This window comes from Alexandromys fortis, unplaced genomic scaffold (genome assembly GCF_014885135.2).
Source record: "Alexandromys fortis isolate MF-2015 unplaced genomic scaffold, M_Fortis_MF-2015_v1.1 scaffold_24, whole genome shotgun sequence".
NCBI classification, from domain to species: domain Eukaryota; kingdom Metazoa; phylum Chordata; class Mammalia; order Rodentia; family Cricetidae; genus Alexandromys; species Alexandromys fortis.
In genome coordinates, this window is record NW_026067906.1 from 15,814,358 (window position 1) to 15,841,430 (window position 27,073).

Genomic DNA, 27,073 nt, shown 5'->3' on the forward strand with positions numbered 1-27,073 from the left:
AGCCGAGCCGTAAGTGTATCCGCTCTGTAACGAATGTGCAGGAGTGGGTGTCTTATGCCGCAGTGATTTGAAATGTAGTGTAATGATCCACCTGAGACAATTATTGACAACCATGCTGATTGAGCCAATTAAGACCTTTGAGTCTTTTATTAATGGCCAGACCAAGAGCGGGCTCACAACTCTGGAAGTCTCTTGGTGTCCTAGCTCAGGGATATAGTATAAAGGCAAAACACATAAAGATTCATCAAAGTTAGTTGAGGGTCAGAGTCTTAAAACGCTCATTCCTGCCAGAGCATAGTGGCCCTTTGAAACAAAGCCTGCCAGCTATTTTGCCTAATACATCTGGAACCATAATCAAGGCATGAAAATCTCAACTGTGTTGCCAAGGCAGACCTGACAGTTGTAGGGAGGGGGTGTGGGGAGCTAAGATCCATCTTAAACATAAGATGGGATCAGAACAGGATTTGGCATTTCAATGAGGTCATATCTCTTGTTAAACAGCTCAAAACCTCAAAGCTATAAAAGGGGTTGCAAAGCTTCATTATTATCACCATACTAAGTACTTTCGCTTTTTGGATTGAGTTTCTTCTCGGACCTGTTTTGACACATACATTTCTTCAGGTTATATGACAGTCGTCCAGGATCTTACAGATGATGCGGGAAACACCGCAGCCTACTTCTTTGGAAGGTGTGGGACGCTGAGTTATGGGAGTGTACGTTGGTGATGTGATTGTTTTGTTGGCAGTTCACAGTATTTTCCTAAGATTTGGGGAGCCCACAGGCCTATGCAAGTGGATGGAGAAAGGATGGTCCTGATGATAATGGGCGGGCTCTTTGAGGGTCTTTTCCCTTGCTGATGTCAAAAGGATGCCGACAGTGACAAATGGGTGTTTTGAGGTGAGAAGGGCTAAAGCCCTCTAATAAAAGGCTTCAGGAAAGAGTGTGGGCGACCCAGGGAAATGTGCTCCGGTCAAGTTTAAGCCTGGGAAACGAGGCTCTGGAGAAAGCAGATGAGAAGATAGGAAGGAAGGTAGGGAGGGGGGCGCTGGGTGTGGAGTGGAGAGGGGGGCTGAAAAGTGAGAGCACTCAAGCACTTTTTAAAGCTATGACAACAGGGTTGAAGACCACTGGGAGGGAAAAAGTGAAAGTCCAGGAGGGGGGGGGTAGAAGGCAGAGCCCCGCGGCCCCGGAAGGGACCCTTGGCTAGGGAGGCGGCAGCAGAGGCAGGGGGGCAGCTTGGCTGGCCTCAGGCCCCCTTGGCAGCCTCAGGCGTTGGCTCCTCGGGACTCCCTCCCTCTCCGGAGCATTGTTCCTTTGCCGGGAGACAAGGAAATTGCCTTTTGATTGCGGAAGTCCCGGACGGGGCTTGGGGGCGAGGCAGCGCGGGTCAGAATGGCAGCGTGGGAAGGGCCGCGCGCTGCGGGTCCCCGCCGCCTGTCGCGTCCGCAGCCCGCCCAGGGCGGCAGCAGAAGCAGCTGCTGCCGCGGCCCTAGCGCGTCCCCAGCTTCGAGGGAAGCGCGCTGCGCCCGCGGGGCGCGCTGAGCGCGCAACAAGTGGTACTCAAGGTGCCCTGGCTGTCGGCCCAGCGAGATGCTGAACCATGGAGCCACACTGGCCATGTGGATCGCGCTGAGCCTCCTGCAGGTGAGCTGGCAGAGCAAGGGATGGGGACAATGCTCCACTCCCCGCTAAGAACCAAGTCCATCCTCGTCCTAGCTTCCGGGGATGCGCGAGGGGGAACGGAACAAAATCCTATACTCCTATGTAGGAGAGTCATCCTTTCCCGAAATCCTGCCATCCACCAAACTGACAGCTCACCCTCCTGTCAAGACAGCAACCTTCGATCTCCAGCTGCTCCTAGCAGAGGTGGAGCAACTGGGGCGAAAGTTGCCCGCCATCCACTTCCCCTGTGAGCCCTTTCCTGGGTTGGAGGCTGAGCGGACAACAGCAGCTGGGCTCCAGGGGTGAGGACAGGCGGCTCAGGGAGGTGGCTATGCCTCTAAGCACTGCAGACTGGGGACTTAATCCGTGCTCTCTGGTTCTTTTGCAGGCTGGATTGGCAGAGCTAGAGAGATGTAACTTCACACTGTTGGAGTCCAAGATCTCCAGCTTCTCAGCGTCTATCCAGTGGAGGACTTTGGGGTCACCCTGCAACTTTAGCCTCATCTACAGCAGTGATACCTCAGGGCCCGCGCTGTGCCATCCCGTTCGGATAGACAACATTACCTATGGATGTAACCCCAAGGATTTACAAGCAGGGACCCTCTATAACTTTAGGATTGTTTCTCTGGATGGAGAAGAGAGAACTTTGGTCTTACAGACAGGTAAAGAGTGACAGGTGTCATGGGATGGCCAAGCCACTCTGAGCTGAGCCTTGCCTTTTCAGATTGGGGCTTTCATTTGATCTTTGGGCATTTAAAAAGTGTGTGTGTGTGTGTGTGTGTGTGTGTGTGTGTGTGTGTGTGTTGGACCAGGATTTCTAGTTGTCTAAGTCCTGGTCAGAGCAGCTTGCTTGACTCTTGAAGGCTCCTTTAGTGCTGAAAACAGCGGTTGACTAAGCAGCCCCTGGAAGGAAGGGGGTAGAGGGAGATTTTTTTTTTTAAACTGATGGGATTTGAGCTTCCAACATCGTCACACCTCAGAAATCATTTTAAGTAAATGTTTCAATAATAATGGAGTTGTGATGGTTAAGGATATGCTTGGTTGTGTTTATAGAACATGAACTAGAATATAAAACCTTCAGGAATAAAATAGTCCTTTTCATAGGGACCGTTGGAAAAGTCCTTTGAAATGAGAATGCAAAGATGATTTGGGGTTTCTTGAGGTACATAACAGTGGAGAACATTCTTTGGCCACTCTGAACTTCGAATCAGTGGTTTCCCAGGATCTCCTTCCATGTGTGATGCTATGTCTGTCTCTCTTTCCTCCCTTGTCTGTGAGATGGAAGGCACTTCAGGCGCAAGCTCTTTCCACCTGCAGGGGCTGCCGCAGGCATTTACCTCACGGGAGCCTCAGTGCATGAGGGCGCTGCAGATTCCCCAGTTCCTTAGTCTTTGTCATCTCTGTCCCTTACAACAGTGAAGGCTTCCTTCAACCAGAAGTAAATCAACGAGAAAAATTCTGAAAGTTAGATAGAGAAATGAGCTATCTTTATGATTCTTTTTTATTTCTACCTGAACAAAGATGATTTCTTTGGCCATAGCTCTTTGAAAGCCACCAGTCTGGCTGAAAGTGCAAGCAGGGTTGGGAAATCTCACTGAATCCCTGAAATATTAATAAACTATTAATCCTTTCATAGATCTTTTAGTCCATGATGCCCACTTACATCATTTGACTTGCTATAGTTGAAACATAGAGGTGATTCTTGAGGGCTGAAGGAACCTCAATTTGAAAAGACAAATCGCTTGTTAAGAATATGCTTTATTTATATGGAACCACAGAGGGGGGGGGGAGAGAGAGAGAGAGAGAGAGAGAGAGAGAGAACTATAGGAGTGGAAATAGCTGGGTATTCAGCCATTATGTTGTCAATGTCTTGGAAGCTGAAGCTGGTTCTGTGACAGCTCACACCACTACAGCTGTAGAATGCTGGACATTGTATGTCCAGATGTGCCAGGTACACCGGAAAGGGCCTCACCAACTGTGTGTGTGTGTGTTCAGTGCAGCCGAGCGGGTTTTAAGGTAGCTGCATTTTCAGAATGTTCATAAACGTTCGGGAAAACATTAGCCTTTAGGAGTCTGGAGACAGTTATTTATCCTAAGGATTTACTTTATGGAAACCAAAATGATGGTGAGAAAACGGTCCATTGTGGGTGTTAGTAACATAAATCAAGCTTTGATTGGGACACGGGGAGATGCTCCAAGTCCAGAAGCATTTGGTAAACATGAAAAACAGTCACCCTGCATGGATGCTATTGGATAAACGGCTTCTATGTGCTTGCTGTTTCACTATGCTAGAGACAGAAGCCAGCCAGGGCGTACTCCATGCGAGGCAAGCCCTGGACCACTGAGCTACACCCAGGCTCGTTCATTTTCCTAAGGATGTAGTTTTCACCATACATTTCCTGAGCCCCAGGGTAAATATGGATGATGGAAATTGCAGATGGTCTCTGCGTAATGGCAATTGTCCCACCCAGGCATGTATGACGGTATAGTCCTTCTCAGAACTCACCGTGCCTTTAAAATAAAGATTTCACTTAAAGACAAAAATTTGAATTACCATTTTTAAATATTGTTTTAGGGAGGGTTTTTAAAAGTTGCTTATTTATACGTAGTGCTTTCTAAACTTTAAAAAGGTATGGAAGTTTAGATTTTGTTAAAATAACTATTATTCCTCAGTATTGATTACTAAGCCTTAGTGATGGGGTCCATAAATCATAGTTTACTGTTACTAAAGCAATGCCAACTAATATAATGTCAACTCAGACAAAGCTTTAAACAAGTGAAAGACTCCATTCAAACTGTGAGGGTTTTTTTTTTTTTTTGGCTGCCTTTTACCCATCTTATTGGTCTCGGATGAATTTGAACAAAAGCAAGACTCTCTCATGAATGGAGATCAAACTGTTGCTTGTATGATTGGGTGTGATTTTTTTGGTGATGAGTTTTACTGATCGTGGAACATAGTTGAATTATTTTGTTTTATGTAGACCTGGACTTTGAAAATATTAAACAAGTAGTATTTCATCAATAGAAAGCCCTTCAGTCCAGATTTCAAATTACATTTGGAAAACGTGGATTCAAATTTAGTTTAACAAGAATTTGCTGTGTGGGATGGCAAAGGGAAAATGCCAGAGAGATGGATGAGTTTATAAAATCACAGTACAAAAAAAAATGGTCCTTGCTCTTGTGGCCTAGAGCAGGTGTGAGAAGTTATATTGATAATGGCCACACAGCCTTACCCATCTTTCCTGAATGAGGCCTTTGTCCTGCCTCGTGAGTACCAGGCTGCTGTACTCACAGAGAGGACACAGGGCTATTCTCAAGTTTATCTGGTGATTAACTGGAATGCAGCAAGAATGCCGTGAAGTGTCAGCTTGTGCAGTTGTGACTTTGCCAGGAAATAATACAATGGTCATACCAAATATTGAATAAGTAGGCATATCTCTGAGACTGTAACCTCGGAGTCACAAACAGGGCTTGCAAAGCCTCGGGGATGCCTAGGTGTTTAAATGATAACTAGACCCTGCTTGGCATCTGTAGTATTTGTGGAAATGCTAGCTCATTTCAGCAGTGTTAAGAGCTCAAAAGTCACTGGGCACATCTCTAATCCCAGTACTTAGGAAGCAGAGGCCTCTGGATCTCTGTGAGTTTGAGGCCAGCATGGTCTACATATTGAGTTCCAAGCTACCCAGAGTAAACAACAACAACAACAAACTATATTTTCAGGTTTACAGAAAAGTTATGATTTAGCACACAGATACCTCTGATTTCTCCGTTCTTACGGTGTTTGTTGTGGTGAATGAGCCAGTATTAGATGATTAACCCATAATAAATTTAGATGTCCTTACTCTATCCCAGGATCTTATTTGGTGTCCCACATGGCATTCACTGTTGCTGATAATCCAGATGGTATTTAATACCACACACAGAAAGAGAGAGGAGAGGGGAGGGGAGGGGGAGGCTGAGACTCCTAGGTTTTGCTCTATAGCCCAAGGCTGATGCTTTTCTTAGGTTTAACCTTAAGCTCCAGATCTTAAGTTTTCGGCAGGAACAGCATGTACAGAGGTCAAGTTCTCATCGGGTCACACTGAGGCTCTTCCTGTGAACATGATCTGTCACTTTTGGTGCTGAAAAGTTGTCTGAGGTAGAGTTCAGTTTCTGACCCATTGTCTCATCTCCTGGGGCCGAGTGAACTGGAGGTGGGAATTTTACTTGGGGAATGACCATCCACAGGCATCTGACGTCCTGCTGATCTCAGATACTTATTAATTTCCCTAGGGAAAAAATGCTCAAACATCCCCAGCCTCAAATAATTTCAATCATATTGACATGATGAATTTTTTTCTGCCTGCCTCTCTCTTCTCTCTCTCTCTCTCTCTCTCTCTCTCTCTCTCTCTCTCTCTCTCTCTCTCTTTCTCTCTCTCTCTCTTATTTATTTATATGTTCATTGGTGTTTTGCCTGCATGTATGTATGTGTGGGGATGTTGGATCCCCTGGAACTGAACTTAAAGACAGTTGTGAGCCACATGTGAGTGCTGGGAATTGAAACTGGTCCTCTGGAAGAGCAGTCAGTGCTCTTAACTGCTGAGACATCTCTCCAGCCACAAATTTCTTAATCTATATGAAAGCCATTTAAGAACTTTCATTATCAAATTACTGCATCAGCTATTATTTTCATTACTGAACGGTATGTATTGTACTGGATTGGCTGCCCTACCAAAACTTGGGTCGTCTAAAAACAAAATTGATTTTCCCTTAATCCTTGAGGTTGAAATTTCAAAGTCAAACACCTGCAGCTTTTCTGTCTTCATAGGTTTCTCTCCTTGTCTTGTACATGGCCACTGTCTCAAAGTGACAGATCTGTCCATCCAAACAAGGCTTTTCTTGAAAGGACACTAGTCATATTAGATCTAATGGCCCCAGTACAAATTTCTCTCCTCCAAAGACTCCCACTCTCTCAAATACAGCCTCGTTCTGGACTTACCGAAACCTGCAGCTTCAATACACATTAGCTATAATTGGAAATATAAGCCATTATTTCTGAAAAAAAAACTCTCTGTAACTTTCTCTCATCCACAAATTTTACAGAGAATGATAGGGAAACAGTTCTGGTTTCTATGCTATGTGAAATGAACCTGAACTTGGAAAAAAATAGAGCTGGGGATCAAAGTGCTTTAAAGCACACTGCAGCTTGGGGGCCACCGGCACTTCTTTTCCATCATTCATTAACAGTAATATTTGGACACCATGCCTTCTTATGTGTGGTTGAATCTATAATCCTGGGACTATTTATTGTGACTTCCAGGGAGAAAGACTGTTGTGTATTTTTACGCTACAATACCTTCCATATTTAGTACATGAAAACATAAAATATCTATATATATAGTCGGCAATATATATTCAACATAATAGATATTTATATTTTTATATATTTATATCAACATAATATGCATTTATTCTATATTTATTATATTTGCATATATACATATATATAACTTTTGGATTTGGCCTTTGTTTGTTTTGTGTTTTGGAACAGGGTCTCCCTGTGTTCTCCCCACTGCTCCACTCAAACTCATGACAATTCTTCTTTCTCAGCCTCTCAGGTTTCTACTGTTTGACTCTCTCTCATGGAGCCTCTGTAGAGTGGGCATTTGAACGTTCCCATGATGCTTCAGAGATGGATTCTGAAGGCAGGGTGCCTCCACTCTTCACTGGCAGGCGGTTTAGAGAGAGTTGCCTTTTGCCTCGGGGCCATTTATTAATCTGTATGGTGGGATGGGAAAATAATAATGCCTACTTCATAGGGTCGTTAGGAGGTTTTAGTTATCAGATTGGAATAATTTGTCAGCTGAAAATTAGAAAAAGTATCATATTCTTCATGCAGTAAATCTATATTTCCTGCTTGGATATGGTCTTCAGCTTGCTAGGAACTAACATAATTTTCACAAATCCACCTTGCTAGGAACTAACACAATTTTCACAAATCCACCTAGCTCATTCATGACAGAACCGGACCTTGATCTCTGCTTTATCTGTCTCAATACTCTGACCTTTGTTCTACAGAATGAATATCATTTTTAAGGTGTTATTAGTTCCTTCACATCCCTATGTGATGTCCTAGTACCTTTGAAGTCAACTTTTAAGGAAAAAAAAATATACGGAAAAGAACAGAATGAATTGTGCTGCCTTCCTTTTTCATATGGGAATTTGCTAGATTTCCTACAGAAAGGACGGAGGGTGGTATTGGCTGCTCTCTTATCCTGTAGCAGGAACCAAGCCCATTCATTGGGTATGTGGCTCCATAGAAATTAAGGTGCAGCTCTGCCCCTAAATATGCGCAACTAAAAGGAGCAGAACAGGTTTTCGGGGATGCTTGTATTGTTCCTTCAGTATGGAGGAAAGCACTGAACATAGCAAACGCATGAGAAAGTAAAAAAAAAAAAAAAGTGATAACTCAACAATTAAGAACACCTGTGGTTCTTTCAGAGGCCTGAGTTCAATTCCCAGAACCCATATGGTGACTCACAACCTCCAGTTCCAGGGGATCCAGCGCCCTCTTCTGACCTCTACAGCAGTAAGCGCACACACAGTGCACAGACATATGTGTGAGCAAAACACTCATACACGTAAAATAAACGCATTTTATTTTTTTAAAGAAAAAAGTCAAAATAGTCATATAATGAGATAGCATGTGCTTGTTGCCTGCCTTTGATAAATCACCAGTTTATGGCCAACCTTGTTCTATGTTTATTGTTGTCCACTGCTTATCATTTTGAACAGTCCAATCATGGTACTCTCATTTGATTTATAAATATTCCAATTTGCATCTTTATAGGTATGCTTAACAGAACGATATAACAACAGTATAGCTATCTTACCCAACACTAGCAAAAAAAAAAATATGTCCTTACTGTTTAGCTGTCCGGGTATGAATGCATGCCTCACATGGTAGCTCAATCATTTCTACTTAGGAAGCTTTAGAGCAGCAGCCCTATCTGAAACTGTGGCTGAAGAACTTCTCTGGATAGTGCTCCCATGCAGCAATTTAGATAATACTGAGGAGACCGTGGTGCTGGTGACAATGAACTGGGGGCAGGAGGCTCTAAAGGACACTCTGGGGAAGAGAATGCAGTCCCTGTAGGCTGTCGGAAGGCTCTCAGTGCTGGTAGGCTTCTGTAGCCCCGTAGATGTGAACTCTTTAGGGATTTTGATTACACTTCTTTCTCTCTTTGCAACTTTTGTCTTTATTCTGGTTTTCAAGTCCTACGCACCTTCCAAATTTGCTGAGGTTTATCTCCTTCATAAAGCACACATCTGAAGTCCATGGTCCTTGGATACTATTCTCTGCTTTTCAATTTTAGCATTGAAATGTCCCTTATTACTGTGTAGATCAAGCATCCTATCAAAAAAAAATCTGAAATTCTCCAAAATCTGAAACTTTTTGAGGACTGACATGATGTCACAAAAAGAAAATGCCACACCATAAAACTCTGCTTCCTGCATGAATTTTTAAAGTATATGTAATTACCTTTATGCTATGTTCTTAGGCTATAAGGAAACATGCAAATACTGTGTTTAGACGTGGGTTCAACCCTCACGATACTTATTAGGTGTGTGTAGAAATATTTCAAGATAAAAAACTCCAAACATGAGACATGTTTGTTTCAAGCATTTCAAGTAAGGGAAAATCACCCTGTGTGGAGGACAGTATTTGCAGCAAGACCCACACCAACCACATTCTACATAGTCCCGCCCATGTGCCAGGGCTGCCCTTAACCCGTCATCTGCATCGCTTCTTACCACAACTCTGAAAAATTCACAATACTAGTTCGGGTCCTTGCCTATAGCCATCCTTGTGATCAACGCCAGTGCTGGGGTGTAGCCGTCTAAGTGTGATGCCAACGTTAGCCACCTTGATAACTCATCTTGATTCTGCTTATTCCTCTCACGGATGCCTCAGATTCACAGATTTCAGGCCTTGACCAGCTCTTAATGAATATTTACTGTCTGATATGATGTTCTGCTAAATAATATGGCAGTCTGCACTGTTCTTGACAATGTGGCAAATGGATTGTCAAAGCGGCTCTAACTTCCGTCAAGGTTGTTAGAGGTGTACAGAGGTACCTTGTGGCTGAAGTTTACTCTTAATGTAAATCTCATGACCAGTAACCTGATGTACTGACTCAATAATATATATTCCACATTAACATAATATATTGTATCGTCCTTAAGGTAAGAAAGAACACAGATTATAGCATTGGTTCTCAACCTTCCTAATGCTGTGATCCTTTAATACGGTTCCTCGTGTTGTGATGACCCCTCAACCACAAAATTATTTTCATTGCTACTTCATAACTGTAATTTTGCTACTGTTATGAATTGTAATGTTTTCCGATGGTCTTAGGTGACCCCTATTAAAGGGTCATTCGACACCTCCTCAAAAAGGGGGTGTGACCCACAGGTTGAGAACTGCTGGACTGTAGTCAACCAGCAATAACAACAAAAGAAATTCTTTCCACAAGAAAAGGATTGAATGTGCTGGAGACTGTGGGAAATTCCTTTCCTGGGCTATTTTTCTTCTCCTTTTCGGGAGCATGTACCAGGAATTATTTGAGATTATTACTCCAGACCCCGTGAATTTCCATGAAAAAGAGTACCCCTCTGATTAGTTGATTTGGATCACTGATGTCCATTTCAGGTTATACAAAATGCCAAGTAGGTGTAGTTTGCAATTAATCAAGCTAGCTACCCGCCTGCTTTTAAATAAGAAGGGTAGATACCCCGGTTTCTGTAAAGCTCTCAGAACTTGACTCTGGGTGCACAAAGGCCCCCTGGGCTTGAGTGAGACAGTAAAGAAAAAAATAATTAGAAAGAAAGGTTCCATCCAGAGCCAGGAAACCCTTGAATGCCTGTGAAGAAACTTGAGCTCTGCCTTGAAGCGGATGCTGATGGAGTTCTTGCTGCTTTGATGGCAGAGGATAGAAGCAAGGAGAGGCACACATAAAGTAAATTGGCAAGAGTGGAGGAAAGACATGGTGTGAGGAAAACACCTAAATGTCTCTTGCAGCAATCTAGCACAAAGTGATAGGACCTCGGGCAAATGCATTAAAACTACTAGGGAAAGGCGCAGATAAGGAAAATGCTTTAAAACTCAACGGGAAGACTCCCTTGAGAAGCCAACATCCACTCCAGGGCGTGACTCTGGCTGCCGTTCGGTGTGTCTCTTTCTCACGCTCTCAAAGCTCATGCTTAGCTCTATCTACAGCCACTTCTTAATAAACTCCCACTTCGCTTCCTAAAACGATAAACAAATCAGTAGTTCAAGGGAGCTTTCACGTGCCTAGAAGGGCACATAGGTGTCACCGTTGCTGGTACTCACGTTGAGGATGCTCTCAACTGAGATGCTGTAGAGGCCTGCCTGGCATTTCCACAAACACTTCGTTGGTTGTGGTTACACTGGATATGCGGTTTAGGGTAGCGCTGGGAAGACTACGCAGCTTGTATTCAGGTGTAGGATATTTGGCTGCACTTCCTGGTGCCTGAGCTTCCCTTCCAGGAGAGGAGGAGGCTCACTGTGAATCCTGACGTCCTATGCAGACATAGGTCCCAGATCGCTGTTGACACCAGCACAGCAGCTGGCTGCACTCTTCTGGATTTAACTTCATTTCTAAAATGAACCCAACCATTTCACATGTTAAGCCTAGAAATCTGTGTATCAATAAACACTAACGCTTTTAGTAGCCTCACCGATAAAAATGATGTGGGTTAAATATTGTTTGCATTAGATATATAATTTTCTCCTTTCCAAGCAACTTTTTTTTTGAAAGGAAAAACATAATTCATTTTGGCTTAGGAATTTTGCCAAGCTTTGTTTTTTTCTTTTGAGAACAGAAAAATCGGGCTGGCAGTTATATAACAGAATTGTCAAATAGTGTTAAAATTCCCCCACAATATACAAACATACATACATTTGTACATACATACATATGAAATTTGGGGCGGGAGATGGCTCAGTGGGTTAAATGCTTCCCATGCAACTATGAGGACCTGAGTTGGAATCCCCAGAACCCACACAAACACAAGCATGATAATGCACGTCTATAATCCCAAGTTTCCCAAGGCAACAAGGGTAATAGAGAAAGGGTAATCCCAGGAAACTCATGGGCCAGTCAGCCTGGTGGATGTGGTGACGACCACAAAGAAAGTCTGCCTCCAACAAGGTGGAATACAAGAGCATCCAAGCTTGTAGTCTAACCTCCACATACATGCCATGGCACACCTGTGTACCAGTACTCACACACACAAACATACACACAAACACACACACACACACATACAAACACACATACAAACACATTACACACACACACTGATACACACCAAAGAACCGTGCACCCCAAAAAAGAAGTGTATGACTTATATCTACTATGAACTTGGAATGTTTTTAAGACAGTGAAGTTTTCATTGGGCTTAGATGAAAAAGAATTCTACCAACTCTTTAGCTTCTGCAGCAGGCAGCGCAGCCATGGACCCCTGCCAGCGCTGGGCTTTATCGCGGTCTAAATGGGGCTTTAAGTGTTGTTTCCAGGCCAGGTTCTCCCAGTCCAGACACTTCCCAGCTTTATTGTTTCTGTGTTCTGCCGGATGTACGAAGGATTGACTGTTTTGTTTTCTGGCTCGGAGAGATTAGATGAAGTCTGCGTTTCTGAAGCTCAACCTCTAGGCACGCAACCTTAAAATTCATTTTTTGCAGCTCATATTTTGTAGATTATGTATATTTAGATTATAGTGATCATAACATTTTATTTAACCTTTATCTGGTTTGGTGGTAGGCATAGATAGCAAGATTTATCTCTTTGGAACTGGCACTGAGTGCAATTATCTCTTTCATCCTTGTCCTTAAAATGTTACTTCAGCAAAAATACTTCTGCTTGGTCCCACAGTGTTGTACTTGAGGCTTGCTGAATCTCATGATGTTGGGTGTCTTATTCTTGTCAGGCAACTATAAACCTTGTGTGAGAGGGAAATTACCTTCTTTCCTTTCAGTAGGGCATGTCCTGTGTAGGACAGAAAATGTAAATAACATTACACCATCATTCCCCTCCCTCCAAAAATTCTAGTATTCAATGAAAAAAAAAACTATGAAGAGAAATCATCTTGGAAAGTTATTTTAGCTTGGATTAGAAAAATAGTTCCAAGATTTTACAAAGACTTTTTTTAAATAACAGAAGCAACTGAAGACATTGTCAGTTTAGTTTGCAATTTTTTGTTTAACTTTTGCCTCCTTGTTATCAGAGATTCATAAGAAAACATTTATTTCTTTGATAAAGGGAACCAAAATAAGATTTTGTACTGAGTGCCCATTGCATGCTGGGTAAAATCTCCTCAATATCTGATTTGCTCTCAAAATTCCTTGGAACTCTGGTATTTATCATCATCATCATCATCATCATCACACTCCAGACAAGTAGGGAGACAGAAGTTTTGATGGAGTACCACTCACGCACAGGGTCACATAAATTGTATATAAAGAGCCAAGATTTGAACACAGCTCCGTCTGATTCCAAAGTCCATGCTCTCTAGGACTCTATGCCACTGGTTCCATGGCAGATTATCAGTGTGTAATAGGAACCATAATGGCAGCTGACTTAGAACATTACAAATTGTCTAAGTATAGAACAACCAAGCCATAGGGCCAGATTGAAAGCCTCCAAGTGTTAAAACACAGTCCCTTTGGGTGAACACAAGGGTTGAAAACACAGAGTGAAGGGTGCTTGTTTTCAAAGCTCACCTGCACTCTGGGCCCTCTCTCTGAGATACTGCCTTAATTTCCTTGTCAGCTATTCTTTGTATTTCTAATAATTATTGAAATACTAGTGTCATATTTAGTTTTTACTGAATGATGAATTCATACAAATAATAGCATAAAACGTGAAGGCATGGGATTTCATAAGCTGTATTACACATATGACATCTTGTTCACCCATAGGTAGTCTTTATGAACTGTCTGCCCACAAATGCCATTTGAATATAAAATGAGGTTAGCTTACTTGTTGGAGTTGTGTTAATAGCAAATGGGCATCTTCTGCAAATGGCACTCTTCTTATAAGGTCCGTAATTGCTGCCGTCATGAAGAAAATGCAGCCGGTCAGCAGGTGGATAGAGCTGAGGTCTGTATAGCTATACCACTCAAACAAATGCCCTGACTCATACATTGCTCTTCAATACCTCATTCTGACTTTTGAGGCCAAGAACCACGCAGGATTGCTAATTTTCCTCATGTGGATGTTTCTCCATGGCTCTGGTCTCTGTGTGCAAAGTCAGGACAGCCTAATTTCATATGTTTGACAGTCACTATGTCTGATGAATAACTGCTTGTGAAAGGCTGTTGTTCTAGCTCCCAATCTGGTGCTGATTGAACTTTAACGGTGGAGATTCAGCAAAGGCAGAGCTGTGTTCCCCAAACGGACCCTGACTCTGGGAACAGAAATGAAGTGAATTGTTAGGTGCAAAACACTATCAATCCCTACCAGCTCTAGGGTCCCTGACAACTCCAGCATGCTCCAGAACTAAGATCTTAAAAATCTAGGGATATTGGTAATTCCAGCAATTGGGAACATTGATTTTGGTAAGCAAGTCTATTTCAGAATCAATATCTAATCTGTGCCTTTTGTGATTATCTAATAGCTGAAAGCTACTCAAACTTATTATTATTATGATGATGATGATGTGTGTAAATGACACCAAGAATCCACAACCTAGAAAGAGATAGAGTGTAAATTTCAAATGCCTATTATCTTTTAATAGTTTGTATTTTCTGGTTGGATCATCGGTATTTAATCAAGCACAGGCTTGATGCTTGTCATTGTCTTAAAAAAAAAAAAACAGGTTGAACTTGCAAGTCAAAGAAAACACTGATTGAGCTGTCAAGGTCAGATCTACTCTAACAAAAAGTCTTATCAAACAGTCACAAAGACAGGTGAGGGAGCCCTGTCTTTGAAAAACTGAACAGTGGGTTTGCAGGTGTAACCACATGCCGGATTTTCCCCCACCAGGTAGCAGATTCTTTAAATTTTTGAGGAACATGACCCTTAGCTGCAGCAGAATAAACAGTTAGTTTCAAAGCCCTCACGCTGCCTTCTCTTTGATGGTGTTTGCCTTGCAGACCCTTCGCCTCCTGCCAGCTTTGAAGTCAGCCCTGAAAAGACAACTTCAACCACCCTGCAGGTGAGGTGGACCCCTTCTTCTGGAAAAGTCACGTGGTATGAGGTGCAACTATTTGATGATAACAATCAAAAAATGCAAGAGGTCCAAGTTCAAGAGAGTACCACACGGAGGCAATGCACTTTTTCGAACCTCACTGCTGGCAGTAATTACAAAATTGCCATCATGGCTGTTTCCGGAGAAAAACGTTCCTTTCCTGTATATACCAATGGGTCAACAGGTAAGATCTGTATTGTCTGTGGCTAATAGCATGCAATATGTTTTCTTTTCTTCTTATTGATGGTGCTAGGGACGAAACCCCAGAGACCCCTGCATGCTACGCAAACACTGCCCAGCCCTATGTGGCACCTTCAAAATAATATGTTATCAAAGGAAACGGGACTATGCCACCATCATACGTGAAAAAAGTAAATAACCTTTCAAAAGGCAGTTATAAGGGAGAGGAGACTGGACTGAGCATGGGGCTAGGTGATTTTGAACAAGTCACCAGATTTCTCGGAAAACAGAATTTTCTCTTATTTAAAATAGATACTCCCTAAACATCTAATTCAAACCCATGAAAATGAGATTTTCTGCCTCGTTTTCCAAATTTGCATCACAATGCATATGTTTCCTCTTTTGTATATTCTCATAATATACAAATATTTGTATTGTATATTTGTTTTGATATCTTCTGAGTACTCTTGTGTTTAAAGTAAGTGTTTGCTTCCTGAATATGGTGAAAAACAATCCATCGAGTGTCCCCATGTGTCACGATGCCACTCCCAGGAAACGCATGGCAGTCCTGTAGCTTGCTCTCATCTCTGTCTCTGGTTACTTCTATCTCTTTCCATTTTTCATCTCCTACGGTTTGTTCCTTTATCTCCTCTATTTATTGTCATTGGCAAGACTACACTGCCTTGGCCACACCTACCTTAATATCTATAAAGCAGAGGAGATAAAACAGGCAATGTATGATGTCCCTTTAGCCCTTAAAGCCTATGGGCTTTATAAAGGTGGTTAATGAAGGTTCCAGTGAACTCTCAAGAGGGTCATTACTAATTATTGCTATGATACAAATTAAGATACAAAGGGAATTATAAATAAATATGTAAATTAAAGAATTATGTCTGTGTTTTCTACAAGGGGATTATGAATGACCTTGTAATATGTATTTTTATTCCACTAGTGCCGTCTCCTGTGAAAGATATTGGCGTCTCCTCCAATCCTAATTCTCTCCTAATCTCCTGGTCTCATGGTTCTGGGAATGTGGAACAATACAGGCTGGTGCTCATGGATAAAGGGACCTTGGTTCAAGACAGGAATGTGGACAGGCATGATACTTCTTATTCTTTATATGGACTGACCCCTGGACACCTATACAACCTCACTATTGTCACCATGGCTTCAGGACTACAAAACTACAGGTGGAAACGAGTGAGGACGGGTAAGTTCTTCTTCTTTAGCTAAACAAGAGCAAAGCTCAAACCAAGTTTAAATCGGGTTTGTTATTTGGATAATGGACAAGTTGAAATTTATATGAGTTATAGAAAGACTTGAACAGATATCTTTTTTTTTTTTTTTTTTTTTTTTTTTTTTTTTTTTTTTTTTTTTTTTTTTTTTTTTTTTTTTTTTTTTTTTTTTTTTTTTTTTTTTTTTTTGGTTTTTCGAGACAGGGTTTCTCTGTGGCTTTGGAGCCTGTCCTGGAATTAGCTCTGTAGACCAGGCTGGTCTCGAACTCACAGAGATCCACCTGCCTCTGCCTCCCGAGTGCAACAGATATCCTCTTGATTAAAGAAAAAGAGTCCTCTTTTCGTCTAAAGTTGAAGGCAGCCCTTGGTGGTAGTTTGAAGTAGACAAAGTTATAACATGGTTCAAATTTCTCCATTTAATACATGCGTAAGGCTCCCTACTTCTGACTCATAAATAGGCATCTACTATTATCTTTGTGAGTTGGGGGTGCTTTTCTTAGTGTTGTATAGAGATACGTTCTTGTGTAACAGTCATTTCCAAAACCCTCTACCCAATAAAATATGTGTCAGACAGCCTAACCTACACTGAAAATGCTAATTGGTGCTACTTTCTAATGTGATTCATTTAGTCAGTATTTACTGTGCATTAGGCATATGCCTAGCATTGCAAATTCATATACTTCAAGTTAGACAATGCCTGAGTTCTCGTGGAACCCACATTTGAATGCGCTAATTAGTGTAAAGTGTTGATAAAATTTTTCTCTTTGTAGTTATCTCATTTTAAAATAATCTGTAAAATAGATTGTACCATTGACATTATTCTAGTAGGAAGAGTACCTGGAACTATAGGACGCTGAGGAAGAAGATACTGCGGACTCCTACATATATGTATATCTTTTATAACACACCCCAAAAATATATGATGTTCTTAAGAAAAATGCACAAGATATCTTAAGAGCTATCTATAAACATCAAGAACAAATACAGCCAGGTATACATCTGCAGTCCCAGCACTCAGAAAGCTGAGGCAGGAGGACCACAAGTTTGAGGAGCACCTTGATTATAAAACAAGTTCTAGGTCATCCTGTACTGGAGAGAAGGAAGGAGGGCAGAGACAGAGAAAGACAGAGACAAAGGGACAGTTTGAGAAAGAGAGACAGTTTGAGGAGAGAGAGAGCACAGTTACAGTGTGTGTAAGAGGTAGAAAATGTATTCATCAAAACTTCTTTCTTGTCATGAGTTTTCCTTTGATGAAAGAGTAACACAGCTTTTTATTATGACTTAATATAAAAAGAATTTCAGTGGGTTTGAGAAACGTAGTGGATCAGCTGTCAAGAGTGCTGGTTGCTCGTCCAGAGTCTAGTTTCTAGCACCTTCAATGGACAGCTCACAACTGCCCGTAACTCCAGCTCCTTAGACTTAATGTCCTCTTCTAGCGTTTGTGGGCACTTGGACACACGTGATGTGCATTCACACACACACACACACAAACACATAAGAACAAAACCTGGTAAAAAGTATTTTAGCACACAAATATTTATAACTACCAACTAATCAACCTATTTACTGTGTACTTAATGCTACTAAATATATAAATACAGACAAGCACACTCAAAAATAAATTAGGTAGATGGCAGACCTCTTTGTGAATTTTATCTAAAGAATCCCAGAGCACAGAGAACTGTCCAGTCTTCTGGGGGCAGCTTGCCAAGTCCCAGCTAGAATCCAGGTTCCTGGCTGCATGATAGCGTTCTTGCCATAGCATGGTCTTTCTTGGATTTCCAGTATCATTTTGCCTCTCAAGTGATTTTTCTCTTGATCAAACAGTATGTCCTGAAGGCGTTAAAGTTAAGGTCAAAATGTGGTCATAGGGAGGGCAAGATCTGAGGAGTAATATCTCTGTTTCTTCTGTTGCTAATTAGCTCCTATGGAAGTCTCAGATCTGAAGGTGACGAATGACGCCAGTTCGACCTCTCTGAAAGTCAAATGGCAGAAACCCCTTGGAGATGTAGATTCCTACAACATCACCCTGTCTCACCAAGGGACCATCAAGGAATCCAAAACATTAGCGCCTCGTGTTACCGAAACTCAATTTAAAGACTTAGTTCCTGGGCGGCTTTACCAAGTTACCATCAGCAGCATCTCTGGGGAACTATCGGCTCGGAAGACAGCGATGGGCAGAACAGGTAAGTCAGCCTCCAAAATAGTCTGTGGTTGCCTCAGTCCTGCTCAAGTCTATCTCAGAATACGACAAAGTCACGTAGAAGGGAGCTTCTTTTCCTACCTGGGAAGGAGAAGAGTCTTTACGACCAAGAATGCCTATAGAACAGAACCCAAGAGCAGAGGTACATAGAGGGCTAATTGCATACAATTTGTCAATTAAACAAATGTGCTCGGGTTCCTGTGTGGCCTGCGTGTGTCCTTGCTCTCTGCTCTCTCACGCCATGTCACCTAAGTCACACAAGTGCACGAGCATCAGTGTCAATAGAGAGAGCATTTCTGGCTCATCCTTATAAGGCGGCGAAGTTAGCACTTGACTGTGTGTCGTATAAATAATTTTATTAATTTATGTTACCTAGCAGTTACCTTGTTCTTTATTTGAATAAATTGCTGGATTACAAACCTTGGACACTTTTAAAGTGCTTATGATGTGCTATTGATTTCGGGCAAGGTTCTGAAAAGTACACCCTATGGGCAAACCCGCTTGGTGGCTTGTTTTTGTATTTCCCCAAATGAAAACAGGATCTTTCCAGGGTCATTTATGTAGTTCAATACAAGTTGTTTTTTGTTTTTGTTTTTGTTTTTGTTTTAACAGACCTTTGCTTAATAGATCTTACATTTTGACCAAAGACTAACACACACACACACACACACACACACACACACACACACACACCAAGAATAGAACCCTTTAGAAATGCTAATGGCATTATTAATTTCACATGTCAGGCCCCATATAAACACTTTACACCTATTTCATTTATTTATCCCAAGAAAACTGTAAGCTAATAGCTATACCGTTAGTGTAGACATTGTACACATAACCAGGGATGATTAAATAACTTGTTCATGATCATCTGGCCAGAACATTCTGGAGCTTGACTTTAAACCAGATGGTTCTATCTGAGTCCAATCTCAGTGCCATTAGAGATCTCAAGAAAGAGCTATATAGCCCAAAGCGACCGAGAGCAACATTCTCCTTTAGTAAAGTAGACTCTTAGTGGAAATGGCCTTGCAGCAGAACCCAGAAAGTGTAAACTTCCTGAAAAATAAAAAGGGAAAGAAGGGATGTCTGTGAGAGAATAAATGATAGGAACAAGAGCTCAGAAGTCAGAGCTCAGGAGACACAGCTCTGCAGCACAGAGCCCTGAACACGCGAAAAGGAAGAGGCAAGGAGGGCTGGCTGCAGGGAGAAGTCAAGGGTTAGTCTAAGAGGAGAACAAGTCTGATCTTGTAGCAACGCGAATGTAAATGAAGGACCTGGGATTTCATTTGGTCATTTTTTTTTTTGAAAAGACTCTGAGTGTTTGTACTCAAAACACTCCTAAAACTATGATGCAAAAAGTTTGTTCTGTGCAGTTGGAATTAAAAAAAAATTAAGACTGTTTCGTGACCACAACATCCAGCATCTTTTCCCAAAGATGTCGCACCATGAGATGCAATGTCAGGGATCGCAGACAAGCAAAGAAAAACAGCAATCGCGTCACTAGGCTAGGAACAGTGTTGCAAGAGAGTGCATAACTGTTGTGTAATGAAATGATTTTCACATGTGTTTCTTGAATGTCAAATGTCTTCAAAATGAAAAAAAAAAAAAGTACTCACCTGAGGTACGTACGCAGATCTCTGGAAGGGATACAAATGTGTACAAAAGCAGACGATGTGTACTTTATATATTGCTTCCTGTGAAAAGAAAATGGATATTCTTAAATTTCGTTTTTAACGCTCCCTTGGCATATCTTTGTTTAGTTCCAGAAAAAGTGAGGAATCTGGTTTCCTACAACGAGATTTGGATGAAGTCCTTCGCAGTGAACTGGACGCCCCCTGCTGGAGACTGGGAGCACTACCGTATCTTGCTCTTCAATGAATCGGTGGCGCTGCTCAATGCCACCGTGGGAAAGGAGGAAACGCACTATGTCCTGGATGCCGTGGAGCTCGTACCAGGAAGACTGTATGAGGTGGAAGTCATTGTTGAGAGTGGCAACCTGAGGAATTCTGAGCGCTGCCAAGGCAGGACAGGTAAACAACCGCGAAGGGGTTCGTGATTGGCAGAACTTAATTCGTTCCCTGTCTCACGTAACCAGAGACATGATATTTCTGTACTCCCTCGAGATGAAGTATTAAGAGATTAACAGAGTTTCTAAAATTTAATTTTATCAAATGTTAACATTAGGCTTCCTTTCCACTGGTAACTCCATTATTTCATGAAAGAAAAGACATTTTAAAGATGTATTTTTTTTATGATCTTTAAACTATGTGTTGGTCGGAGGGAGGCAGTATGTGCGCCTAAGTCCAGCAGAGGGCAGAGGATCCCAAAGAACCTGAGTCAAAAGAACTTGTGAGGTGTCCAACCTGAGGGCTGGGAACTGAAGCCAGGTCCTGTGCAAGAACAGGAAGTACTCTCAACCACTGAGCTATCTCTCCAGCCCCAAGAAAACCCATTTTAAACGCCAAAACAACAGGAAAGACGCAATCTGAGACTAAAGACCGATCTTCCAAAATGTGTCTGTAACCCAATTCCCATTGCTTTGTCCTAATATTGGCTACTCTGAGGAGTTCAGGTAGCGGGGTTGAGTGACTGAGGTGGAGAGGGATATGTTAGGATGTCAGGAAAGGCAGGGTTAGGACACGTGGATCTTGATCATTTCCTTGTCACCTTTATGTGGCATTTCTTTGGCAGATATTAACCCCCCCCCCCGCCATAAAATCTGTCTTCTCAATTTTCAAGTGTGATGGTTATCCTTCCAAGTTCAACACATCTATGAAGATCGTTGGGATGTAGAAGAGCCCATACTTGCAGTGAGATTCAACTCTCTTAGTCTTGCTTGCTAAAGAAATAACTTCACTGATCCAATGTTCTCATGAGAAGAATGCCAAACAGGATGGTTGCTGCGATAACCACTTAACTCGCCAACTGTATCTTTCAGGGACCTTTTCCTTTTGCAAATATTAATGTCTGATGGATAATGATCAAAGGCACGGCCAGCATAAGCAAGACCACTCACAGCACCGGGTGTCTTTGTCATCCCCCCCCCCATATTTTGCCAATCACTTTGAGCAATCCGGAAACGTAAGATAAATAAACAGTAGAGACCAGCATCATTGGTGCAATTCTATGGAGAACCCTCCTCCAACTTTGATTTTTAATTTATTTCCTGCTCAATTTGTTTTCAGACTATATCATGTCTTCAGTTTCTTCTGTGGAACCTCGTCTCCTAGTTTAGAAACTCTCTGTTCTTTCCCGATAAGGTTCATGTCCATGTGGCTGGAGGGTTTGGAAATCTGGCTCGGAGCAGTGTACATCTTTAAGACTTGCCAGAATCCACGCAAAGCCCTTAACTGTCTCTCTCTGCATTTCTAAACACAAGTTGCAAAGCAGTTCAACACTCTCTTGGGGCCACTGACCCAGTGTTCTGCCCCATTGTTTGGCCTGGACCCCACATACTAGTAAGGCTGCAATGTTCACACTGTTTCTTTAAAATTTTGTCTTTCAGATACTTGATGAGTTTTTTTTTTTTTTCCAGAAACACATGCCCTTGATGGACTAGGTGTTTCTGCAAATTTCCTTACAGTGAATACAAAAAATTGAACCCCTTGATTTGCACTTTTTTTCAGGGTTTTCTGGTTCATTCAAGTAGCAAACAGGTGAAACATTTATCTAATTATTCTTTACCAATAAAAATCAAGAGTCAGATGTTGGGGTAAGAATTTTAATGATCAGAGAAGCTGTGGAGAAGCCACCAGTGACCTCCTATCTCTCCTGTTCCTCCATCCAACCGGCTGAGATCCTCTTTCAGTTCCACCTTACTACTTCCTGTCTCCTCTCTGTACTCAGTCCTCCAAAACCTCTATGGTTAATTTTGGTCAGCTAATGGCTAGCTCCACCCTCTGACTCAAAGCAAACTTTACTGTCAGAATGTGATGAAAATATCACACAACAGCAAACCGATCTCATACCTTGAGCCAAAAAAAAAGGAAGAGCGAAGGTGTCTTTTTAAAACCACGCTTCCAGATGATGAATAAGGTAGCTTAAGGTAGGCCTTGACAGAAACCAACACTGACTTGTTTACACAGATGAAGAAAGATGTGGTGATCCATTACCATGGAACTATAGAAAATTTCAAATCAAATTGTAGTTTCATACAATTGACTCTTTTTAAAAGTTGGCTTCCGTCTTGTTTTGTGGAATCAATATTTTGCTGTTAGCAATACCTTCTAGACATTATAGTGATAATGTCTTTTAAAGAAGTAGAAGAAATTAAGATCCTTTGAAGATAAGGGCTGCCCTTACTAAGATCTTTATTATAACTTCTCAGTTGCCTTCCCCTTCATGGCACAGCAGGGTTCCCTCAGAAATAAAGGGTGGGACGCTTGGTCTTTTAAGGCTTTGAGAGTAGTAAAAAGTTCTCACTCCACTTAAATAAGCAATCATAGTCTATATGAATGCCCAGATCACGGAGTGCCCCAAAGTCAACTAGGAGACCGAATCCTGTATGTAAAAGCAAAGAGCCTTTATTCTTATTCGAGTTTGAACTCGGACTCTCGGTGTGTCCAATGTATTGAAGAGATCATAGAAACCCGAGCTCAGTAGGGGTGATATTTTTATAATAGCAAAGGTTGGGGTGAGGGATTTCTAAGGTTCAGGACCTCTGATTGGCTGACATTTGTCTAGGGGTGTCCTGGTGAAAAGCGATGTGTGTGCTGGCAGGTGATCCTATCCTCAATGGTTGGAACATTAGGAATTTCCTTTGGAGGGTCTGTTCCTGCGTGGTGCCTGGGTGGTCTCAGTTGGTGGTCTTTCTTGGAACCAGGTATTGCTTTAGGGTGAACTGCTGAGACTCAGGCCTCTGTTGAGCTTGTCATGACTGGTCCAACAGTCTATTCATTATAGTTTTGTGGTCACGAGATTTCGCTTAATGATTTTCAAAACAAGGATCTACAAGAATAGAGAAGTCCTGGGGCTGGCGAGATGGCTGAGCAGTTAACAGCACACCCTACTTCTGCAGAGACGAGAACAGATGGTCTCTAAAATTTTCTAATGGATCAATGACCCCAAGTCTCAATTGATTTTTCCTCAGTCCCCCTGGCTGTCGTCCAGCTTCGTGTCAAACATGCTAACGAGACATCGCTGGGCATCATGTGGCAGGCCCCCCGAGGGGAATGGGAGAAATACATCATTTCTCTGACTGACAGAGACCTCTTAGTCATCCACAAATCCCTCTGCAAAGACACCAGAGAATTCACCTTTACGGACCTGGTCCCCGGACGAAACTACAAGGCTACCATCACTACTATGAGTGGAGATTTAAAACAGTCATCTTCAACAAAAGGAAGAACGGGTAATAATATTCTCAGTTTTTACCTTTTACAATGGTATCCTCGAAAACTTATTAGGTACTTGGCATGCCATTAAGAGCCTTTTTTTTTTTGTATTTTCTCTTTTACCAAATTTCTTCTTTTCCTTAGCTGTATTTTACTAACTAGAATGCAGTAGAGAATAACCATACCATGAAGTTGTATTGAAAAAGAGAACAGAAAAAAGGGGGCACTACGGAGAATAGGAAGTATGGGCAAAAGTATGCTTTCTAATTATGAAAAGAGCAGGCTATTTTACATTGATTTTAACAGCTAAAGGAAAGGGGGATGTTGATATTGTCAGGGGAGGTGAAGGTGTTGTCATTCAGTGAGGGATACAGGATCTATAGCGCTATGGGAGAATTGGCTTTAAGAAGGAGAATGGATGATTGAACTTCAGGGTCTGCAGGGAAAGAAAGGACTTGAGTACCCATGCCAGCAGGTGCACCTGCAATGTTGAGCCCAGCTCCTAAAATCCCCATCGTTTTCTCAGTGCTGTAGGAAACAGCATCCCAACCAAGACTGGTGTTAACCATGGAGATACCCTGGGTTGTCTGTATGGGCTTTCCCTCTTTCTTCAGCTTTATTGAAATATGTTGGAGTGTTTGCCTGCATGTATGTATGTGTACTGCTATGTGTGTGCCTGGTGCCTCCAGAGGAGGCTGGAAGAGAATGTCCCATCCCCAGGAACTGGAGTTACAGATAGTTGTGAGCCAGCCTGTGGTCGCTAGGAAACAAACCCAAGTCGTCTCCTAAAGCAGCAAGTATTTTTACCTTCTGAGCCCCCTCCATTCCCTGTATTTCTCCTTGTAAATTGTACCTCCCCAAAACATGGCTTTGTGACGTCATGCTCTGTTCAGCTTTTCCTTTCAACTTAACCACCTGCTTGTCTTTCTTTCCTGTGTTTCAGAAGTTCCAAGTAAGAGGGTTTGTCCTTTGTTCTGAAGGACATTTTTTAAATTCCTTATTGAAAAGTCCTGTGGACAAACTCTCTGCTTTTACTTTTTTTTTTTTTTTCTTTTCTGGCTGTGTCTTTACGTAGATCTCAGTCTTGCAAAGCAGTTTTCCTATGTTTATGTCTTGAAAGGTATTTTCTATCAGGACAGTGGAAGAATTTTCGTAGTTTCTCTGGTACTTATTGTCTGTTAAGAAGCAGGCTTCCGGTCTAATCCTTCCTTTCCCATGAGAAGTCCGTTTAATATGGCCATTATAATCACCACCCCCTTTACCTCTGCCATCCCGCTATACCAGAGGAATGATCTAGGTACAGAAATCCTTTTACTCCCTTACCCGAGATTGGTTGGGACATCTGTTCTTTCAAACCACCGTCTTTCCTCAATCCTGGAAATTTTCGCGATTAACTCTCCTGCACTGTCTCTTGCCTCCTTCCCATTCCCCATTTGTAACAGGCTTTGCAGTTGATGTATTTACTTCCTGGTCTGCAATTTGCATGATTGCTTCAGCTGTTTGTTTCAGCTCATGAGTTCTTCTTCCCAGCTCTCTCAGCTCTCTCTCATCTATTAAATTCTGTTATAGTTTTGACTTTCATATGTTCTCTTTGATTTTCTCCTCTCTATATATGTTATTTTGCCCTCTAGTTAAATATATACTACACTCACACACACACACACAGTCCCACAGTCTCCTCTCTCTCTCTCTCTCTCTCTCTCTCTCTCTCTCTCTCTCTCTGTCTCTCTCTCTATCTCTCTCCTCTCTCTCTCATACACACATGTACACTGAACAAGAGTTTTATGACTGAGCTATCTCCCAAGCCCTTTAGATATGTTCTAGCTGTATTCTTTTATAACTATATGTAAATTTAAATATAGTAATATTTAGATATAATTATATATAATTAAAATGTTAGCTTTGCATTCTGTCAGCCATTATACTGAAATCTGAACTCCAGGCGTCAAGGGCTACTGTTTGTTGATTTTTGAGGCTATTTGCTCATGCTGTTTTATTTCTTTAAATGTTTCTCTCTTTTTTCTATAAGCTTATATTCCTTGGAATCTTAGTCTATGTGTATTCTCTAGGGCTTTGTTTGAAGATGCATTTCAGAAAGAACTTTCATCTGATTCTTCCCCAGGACTATTGTCAACTCAGAACTAGCTTAACATAATTAGTCCGTCTGAGGATTTTGAACACGTACGTTTGGGAATTCCAGCTGTGAAATTACCTGACGTGAGTGAGAAGGAAACACAGGACATGTAACAAACCCACTTAGGAGTTTATAGAGGGGGCATGTACAGGCCTGGGGAAGTCGGTATGCAGAGAGAGAGAGAGAGAGAGAGAGAGAGAGAGAGAGAGAGAGAGAGAGAGATAGCGCATCCATCCAGCTTTTAAAAGCTGCGTAACGCATGTGCACAGGGGGATGACGTGATTACGTCATACACAGATGACGGGGCTCATGCATGCACGCAAGGGCTTAGCTGAGTCATACGTAGATGATGCAACTATGCATTCGCTCAAGGGCTTAGCTGAGTCATATGTGGATGATGTAACCACACCGCACATGGGTCACACAGGGCCCTTTAACATCCTCGGGGCCATTAGGCACTTCTGCCTGAGGGTTTGTCTGCACATGCAAGGCCCTAGAACCCAGAAGTGTCTGCCTTACTGTGGCTGAAATCATAACATTCCACCCTTTTTTATTATAAAAATTTGGGGGAGTTTGGGGTCTTTAATGGGTGGGAATGGGGTGTCATAAGGTCTCTCGTGACTGCTTCCTGTTGATTTTGTGGGCATTGGAGAGTTGAGATGCTTGACCACGTCCTGGGGTGGCTGATTACTTTTGTGTTTTTTCCGGGCTCTGTAGAACTGCCTGGCCGGCAGCTTGGATCTCGCAAAAATGCTGGAAAGGCAGAAAATTATGTCTGGAAAAAAATTTTAGATCCCGGTGATTAAGGGAGGAGAGTCCCAAGATGGTAGGTAGAAGGGGACTTGGGGGGGGAGGGTGAAGGAGGGAATTTTCCAGGAGTTCCCAAGACCAGGAATGATAAGGGAATAATTAAATTGTTGCGGTGTAGATTAATGCAGACAAATTGTAAGAAATATATACACAGCTTTAATGGAAAAATCATACAAAACCAAGGTTCTAGTGGAGGACAGGAAACAGGAAGGGGTGCGCCTGATTTATAAGTAAACCTTCGCCTGAGGCAAGCCCGCCC

At 42.1% G+C, this 27,073-nt stretch overlaps 1 protein-coding gene across 2 annotated transcripts in view; it reads left to right on the forward strand.

The window, feature by feature from the left end:
* Positions 1-27,073, forward strand: part of Ptprb (protein tyrosine phosphatase receptor type B) — a 114,625-nt gene that overhangs the window by 26,012 nt on the left and 61,540 nt on the right. The window contains exons 1-7 of one of the 2 annotated variants that reach the window (XM_050135451.1): positions 1,297-1,644; positions 2,051-2,324; positions 14,822-15,100; positions 16,049-16,306; positions 18,254-18,517; positions 20,298-20,567; positions 23,627-23,887. In XM_050135451.1, the coding sequence (XP_049991408.1) occupies positions 1,591-1,644; positions 2,051-2,324; positions 14,822-15,100; positions 16,049-16,306; positions 18,254-18,517; positions 20,298-20,567; positions 23,627-23,887 (1,660 nt within the window). In that variant the 5' untranslated portion in view covers positions 1,297-1,590. Of the gene's footprint in view, positions 1-1,296; positions 1,645-2,050; positions 2,325-14,821; positions 15,101-16,048; positions 16,307-18,253; positions 18,518-20,297; positions 20,568-23,626; positions 23,888-27,073 lie in introns of those variants that run through there. The other variant, XM_050135450.1, reaches the window with a different exon arrangement.